Source organism: Wasmannia auropunctata, unplaced genomic scaffold, assembly GCF_000956235.1.
Source record: "Wasmannia auropunctata unplaced genomic scaffold, wasmannia.A_1.0 LD334264.1, whole genome shotgun sequence".
NCBI lineage: Eukaryota > Metazoa > Arthropoda > Insecta > Hymenoptera > Formicidae > Wasmannia > Wasmannia auropunctata.
Window position 1 is genome coordinate 10,888 of NW_012028626.1, and position 7,303 is coordinate 18,190.

The 7,303-nt window shown below is 36.7% G+C and overlaps 1 protein-coding gene across 1 annotated transcript; it reads left to right on the forward strand.

Annotated features, from left to right (window-relative positions):
- The first annotated feature begins 740 nt into the window (after positions 1 to 740).
- Positions 741 to 5,274, forward strand: LOC105458873 (UPF0047 protein C4A8.02c). The gene is made up of 3 exons (XM_011704456.1): positions 741 to 1,103; positions 1,288 to 1,424; positions 2,359 to 5,274. Exons 1-3 carry the CDS (start codon positions 944 to 946, stop codon positions 2,572 to 2,574), a joined length of 513 nt encoding a protein of 170 aa, XP_011702758.1. The 5' UTR covers positions 741 to 943; the 3' UTR covers positions 2,575 to 5,274.
- The last annotated feature ends 2,029 nt before the right edge of the window (positions 5,275 to 7,303 follow it).

A 7,303-nucleotide genomic window follows, 5' to 3' on the forward strand; every position in this document is an offset into this window, starting at 1 on the left:
ATTGAGATTGGATTGGGATTTGACCAATCAAAGCAAAATTTACTAAACTTGATATTAGTTATTTTTCTTCTGATTGGTCAAATTTCAATTCAATCTCAATCTCAATCGCTAGTGTGATTATGGCTTTATGCAAATCTGTGCTCCCGGCTTTATGCGCGGAGTTGCTGTGGTCGCGGTGCTAGAGTTCCTCTAGTCTAGAGGGACTCTACGCGGTGCCGTATATACACCCGCCGCCATTTGCAATCGCTCACTAAGGACCAGCGCACGGCAGGCACGGCACACGCGGTTGCCGTCCCACGCCGTACGCCGTCCGCCCCTCACAAGAGCCGAGAGCCTAATTCTTTCACGCGGTCTCGCAATGTTGCACACCGAATCCGCTAACCGTTATCCGTCTGCCGCCACTGTCAAATGGCGTGTATAGGGTGTGCGCGGTGACGGTGACGGGTTACGGGTTGCGCGTGTATATGTCATGTGTGTGTAAGTACGTGCGTGCGTGCGTGCGTACATTCGTCCGTGCATTCGCTCGTGCCTTGCGTGGCCTGCGCGGTGCATGCGTGTGCTGTGTGCGTAACCGTATATATCGCGCGTGCTGCGCCGAGTGGCTGAATCGTTACCCCTCCCTGTCATCCTGCTTTCTTTCTCTCTCTCTCTCTCTCTTTCCCCCTTCTCCCCCTCTCTTGCTCACTCCGTCCGTCTTTCCTGCATATCTCTTTCTCATCCCTAACCTAACCTAACCTTCTTTTGCGGCTCGAACGCTCGGCATATTAGATCGTGGCGCACGCGACGAATTATCTTTAATCATCGCCAAATGGGATTCCGCAACGGCCATTTGGAGTAACTTACCGGCACTGTTTCACCGACGGTCAGCGTGTTTAGAAGAAGCCGTCTTGGATCTTTTCTTCCCCCTTCCGCCTGCCTTTGCACCATTCACTTCCGCACAGCCATGGCTTCCTCTAACCGTGGTATCCAGATTGGCTCCGGCTGGTTTCAGACCAAAATTAATCTCAGGCCGCAGCACCGGGGCGTTCACCTCGTCACCGAGGAGATCCTCAGGCAGGTACCTGAACTCTGCCAGTTTTCAATTGGTCTCTGCCACATCCAGAGTGAGTATTCACTAACCTCTTACTAACAGTCTGATCCGTACTACCTTTGTAAATTAACAGACCAGTATCGAGTTTTATTTTCAATACTGATATGTGTTGTTTCGGGATATGTATATATTATAAGAAGGTGCGAATGAAAAATTTTTTGCGACGCGATAAATATTAAATTTGTTCTTTCCCATAGTTCTGCATACCTCAGCTAGTTTAGCATTAAATGAGAGCTGGGATCCAGATGTGAGAGACGATATGGAAATGATGCTTAACAAAATAGTTCCTGAAGGCTTGGAGTATAGGCATAGCTGTGAAGGACCTGATGACATGGTAAGTTGTACGCTTCTTTTTTAATGAATTTTTCTTTGGAAAACTGACGTACTTTGAATATCATTCTCTTTATATTATAATGAATAATCTCACGTAGAGCAGCAAAACTTATAGTAAATAACTATGTGTGATGTCAAGATTGCATTGGCCATAGATCAAATAATGATTTTTAAAACTGTTTTAAATTTTGTCAAAGACAAATTTAAATAAAAACAATTTCGAAAAAAGATAACGTATACTTACTAGCTTATGTTACAAAGACATTAAAAATTAAACAGTTGTAACTTAACTGTTTTTAACCTTTGCTTGAGGTACAATTTTGCCATTGATTTCAATGAAATCTATTTAGTTTTGGTATGTTACATTCAGACATTTTATAACTTTTATCCTAAGTTATAATTTATCAGCAAATATTTTTTTTCTTTTCAAGGGATTTTTCTTTTCAATAGGTAGCATACATTTGAGTAGAAAATTATGTTACCAGTCATGTCATTTTAACGGCAAACAAGAATGTATATAATTATATATATGAAAGTGTAAATGTTATTAACGATTATAAAAAATATTTCATTAGTTTAATTACAATTGATAGTGATCTTATTAGAATTCATGCTATACATATAAAATTGTTATATTTTCAATTACGTCACTTTTAGCTGAGATTATATAGCCAATACGTCCTTGAAGCAAATGCCATTGTCTTCTTTATTCAATATTTTTTAATAATGGTGCAGGTATGTTTAAGCAGGTCATTTAATTAATATAATTGATTTGATTTGTATAGAAATTTTTACAAAAAACTATAAGAGAAAAGGAGATACATTATACTTGACAAAAGCATCTTTAGCATGCTTAAGAGAATCAATTCTGTATCTGTGATTAATGTCGTGAATGGTGATCTAAAAGATTAGTAAGATAATTGAATATTTTACAGCCAGCGCACGTGAAGGCCTGTTTTCTGGGCTCATCGCTGAGCATCCCAATCACCGATGGTAAGCTGGCACTGGGCACATGGCAGGGCATTTGGTTAGGCGAACACCGCGACCATGCTGGCAGCCGCAAGCTGGTTGTGACGTTAACTGGTGTTTTGAGGGACTCGGCGCGCAGTCCTCTCAGCCCGGTCAGCCCTATCGCGTCTACCAGCAGCTAGGACCACTCGCACCCCCGAAGGCGTGGCAAACGTCAGCCGCGCGCGTCCACTTCGAGCGACTCAAGCTAGCAGCCGCTTTAAGCTCTAGTCAACTTCTAAAAGTACAATCTATTGAGAAGGAGTGAGTCAGATACTTCGTGGACTTACCTATCGCTCGGGGATAACCACCGTCAGTAGCGATCAACCGCGTCCTCGACGTTTCGCGTCGATCGTCGAGTGGACAGACCGGGGATCGTGCATCGTTCAAGACATCTGTGTGCGCGTGTATGTGCTTCAGGGTTTTATTTGTGTCTCCAACATCGTTCTGCATGGATATTCTTTTTTATTTGTGTGATAAGTTGTCGGGATTGTTGCAAAAGTCTCCTAGACAGAGAAATCTGCGGAACAATAGGGTTTTCAACTAGGATGCTATCCTTGCAACTTGAGAATTCAGATTTTAAGGGAACTTCTTTAAATTGTCATATTGTAAAAAATTTTGCATTTGACATTCGAAGATACAGGAAGTTGAGATCTTTTAAAATTCTTTCTATTTCGAGGATTTCTTAGAATTCTTTCTATTTCGAGGATTTCTTAGAATCAGAGAATTTGGAAGCTAGAATCTTTGCAATAACTCATAATGCTTCTCTCGTTTCTTCGTTTTTGATATTTTGTTTAGCTCGTGTTGATCACGTCGAACACTCACGACATACAATAATAATAGTAATAATAATAATAATAATAATAATAATTAAAAAAGACAAATGGATATAACGAGATAAAGAGAAATGAAGAAAAAACTGCCACGGGAGGGGGAGGAAACAGATGCGCGCATCGCACGCGTCTCATGTGAACAAAACGAATTAAATGCGAATATCCAACACTTTCGCTTCGCTCTTGAAGAGAAAGGAAAGCGAAAAGCGGGAAAGACACGCAATGAAAGCAACTGAAAAGAAAAAGACAGAGATAATGAAAGAGAAGGGAAACAACAAATTATGCATTCCGGTAACGCGTCCAATACTCCGAATTTACGTAGCTTTATTTAGGAGATTCTTTTATATAAACACAGTTAATGAATATGAGCAGCTGTGTAGGGACTTACACAGTATCCTTTTTTACATACTGCTATCTTTGAGCTGAAAATGAGAAACAAAGGAGAGGGATGTGGAAGGTAAGGTTGATAAACACAAGAGTGAGAGAGTGTAAGATACGTGTTGCGTACTTTCTGAGCCGCTTTAAAAACGATTAGAAGCTAAATTAATCGCTCATGAATAATGATATTTCCATCATATTGAGGGTGTGTATATGTATATAAGGGGAAGGGGCGATGATTCTCTACCTGTGCGCGTTTCCGCTAAAGTATGTTATATCATGGGCACATAGCGCGATTATACATCCTATGTGAATTATAACGCGTGTACAGAGTGCGCAAAAAATTGAGTATAAAAACACCGAAAGAGAAAAAGTTACCGAAAAACTAAGTAATGAAAGTATAAACGACATTTTTTTCTGCGAGTAAGTTTTTTTAATACAATAATTTACAGAGTTCGATCAATCATGAGCTGCAATAAGAGTCATCTCTATCAATGAGTCAAATTGTTAATAATTACTAAAAATTATATATTAATACTATTGTGACAATGAGTCACAGATCATTCTTTAGCAGCTCATGATTTAATTGAATTTTAAATCTTTAAAAATATTTAAAAATTATTACTTGACATTACAAGGTATGTACTTCTTTTTACTTAATTTCTCGCACTTTTCTGCTGAAGTGTCTTTATGCTCGAATTTTATAATACTCTGTATAATTAAAGCAACGTTACTATATACTCGAAGAATCGATTACATCAACGTCAATCACCCTTTTCTTTTATTGTATTACAACAACTATTACCCCGTTAAGGCCACGAAAAGCTTATTTTTGTTTTCTGACATTGAAACATTTGCAAATGGCAAAATTTTATTTTTTTTTTGCGTTACGAGATGCAATTCATTCACATTAATTTAAAGACATTCTTTAATGAAGAATTGGCACAATTTAACTTTTTCGATTACAAAAAAAAACCACTTGTCCTAGGGGTCGCAAGTATGTAAGGCATCGTTTTAAAGGATCCAGCACTGCGAATTGTAACGTTGGATCGTCGCAAAGATAGCGCGGTTTCAGGAGAGTCTTCTTTGAACTTTTGGTCTTTGATCTCTTGGAAATGTGAAAAATTCCAGTCACTTTCAGTCCTCGAGGTTTCGAATCTTTGGACAAGTATGCATGATTCTTGTGTTCTTTTTTTCGTTCCAAAGGTTATTAAAAAGAAAAAGCCGAAGGGGTCTTCGCGACGAACCGACAGAGCTACTTACTTACACTTATACAATGTTATTAACTGATGCTTACTACAAGCTTGCTGCAGCGAACGGGCTGGCAGACAGGCAGAACAGACGTTGTCGTTGTTTAGTCGTTAATCCTCAACGTACATAGGCGTGCAAGAAGAAAAAAAACGCGTCGTCCATTACGTGATTAAATGGACCTATGCTTTAATGTAAAGTACGTCTCTATCTATACAGTTCACATAGCTTAAAAAAAAACATTATCGGAGCTCAAAGTATAATGTAATGTAATGTGATGTAATGGTACACTGTCGAGGTTATCGTACGTGTCGCCCCTTCGAACATAACACAAAACGAGGGCATGGGGGAGACGAGGAGAAGACTCATATGCACAAAAAAAAAGAAAAAAAACGCGTTATCTTCGGTCCTCTCTGCGGTTCCTAGCGCGACCTCATGAATGCGACTTTAGGTTTAACAGCCAGTTCGTGGTTTAAGGCAAAGCGATTAGCGATTTTGATCTGTACACATGCATATTGTAAATAATAACGGTTTATTGAACTCAAAATGAGGATGCGTTCTCGAGATTTTAGGAGATACGTTATATATTCAGCGCGATCTAGGGAGTCACGGATTTTCAATTCGGATTTTATTCGATTTCTTGAGCGTTTTTAACCTCTTTAATTTTTTTATTATATTTCAGAAATTTTTTTGAGAAAATTATATCTTAGAATTTTCTCGCGGTAATTTTTCAAATCCTTGGAATTTAAAATTTTACCAATTTGATTTTTGTGTTCCTAAAATTTTAGATCTTCGTAAATAATTTAGTTAAAATATTTTTAATTCTCTTTGTACAAAAGATTCTTTGGAAATCTTTGTTTCTTGACATTTTTATTCCTTAGATTTTTTTAAAAATCATGGATCATCGGAGGTCAGGCTCCTTTCGATGTGTTGTCAACTATAAAAATTACGATCATTTGTTGTATTTGCCAAAAATGGATTTACCAATGAGAGATAAAAAAATTCATTTCAAGCGTAGGCTTTTGCTTGCGCGCAGCGAACGCGGATCTAATTATAGCAACGCATGCAGGCTCCGTCAGTCCCTCTTTGCACTCTTGCGTAAGTAAAAATATTTTCTACCGTTTAGAAATAAACAACTGTTACAACACAAACGTGTATGGTACTTTTGATATACATATGACATCAATTATTGTCATTTTACATATAAAATATTAAGATAAGATCATCCGAAAGTAAATATATCTTAGAAGATATTTTATAGCAGAATTGGGATAAAATATCTACTAAAATATTCACTGTTTGATGATTTTACATTAATATTTTTATATATGCATAATCCTTTTCTCCTCAAAGTCCTGTGATTTCTTTTATCTTTTTTTTTAAATACAATTAACAGGATTGAGAAAGTTACTTTTAAAAGGTAATTCGTTAGCGTTATTGTTTACTTAAAAAGTAAACGTCGAGTCGTTACACTTAATGAAATCGCACACATGATCAATATAACACTTTCTTTTAAAACAACGTGCTTACGCACGTTACACATTGTACATGTATAAACTAACTAACTAACTATAACGATAACAAATAATTATATTTGTTATCGTTATCCAAAAAATGTAACTGCATTATCTTTATCATTCATTAAAAAATATGTTATTAAAACAATAATTATAATTATAACGACGTTACAACAACGTTAACGCATTACTTCCCAACATCCTGCATATTAATATTATTAAATAATAATATATATAAAACTAATTAAATTGAGAGGAGGCCAATACCGGTCATATGCGAGGTCATATGTCAGGATCTTTGGTGCTTATAATATTTCTGTGTGATTTTACATACATATTCTGGTTTCAACAAACTGCAAGCCGTTACTTTCTGATTCGATGCAGCCTATTCTTTGAAACAGAACTGTATTATCACGTTATTAAATTGATAATCGATTTAATAAATACTGATGCTCATCGGCATCTTATAAAATCCCCCCTCCTCTGCGACATGATTAAATGCTAAGAATATTTGTTGCGAAAAAGATGATCTTACAACCAGGATTTTCAATTTTTCGCAATAAATAATCCTTAGCATTTAATCACGTTGCGGAGTAGAGGGGGGATTTTATTAGATGCCGATGAGCATCAGTATTTGTTAAATTTATTAATTTAATAACGTGATAATACAGTTTCAAACAATGGGCTGCGTTAAATCCGAAAGTAACGGCACGCAGTTTGTTAAAACTAGAATATGTATGTAAAATCATACATAAAAATATTATAAGCATCAAAGATCTTGCCATAATGACCAGTACTGGTCTTCTCTCAATTTAATTTGTGTTATAGACGATCGGAATATATATACATATATATATATCTGTTATACAGATAGATATATATATATATATATATAT

Bases quoted from the DNA above. Each gene is read 5' to 3' on its own strand.
- LOC105458873 (XM_011704456.1), top strand. From the start codon at position 944: ATGGCTTCCTCTAACCGTGGTATCCAGATTGGCTCCGGCTGGTTTCAG. The intron at 1,104-1,287 runs GTGAGTATTCAC...TCTTTCCCATAG, and splicing joins TGGTCTCTGCCACATCCAGA to TTCTGCATACCTCAGCTAGT. The intron at 1,425-2,358 runs GTAAGTTGTACG...AATATTTTACAG, and splicing joins GTGAAGGACCTGATGACATG to CCAGCGCACGTGAAGGCCTG.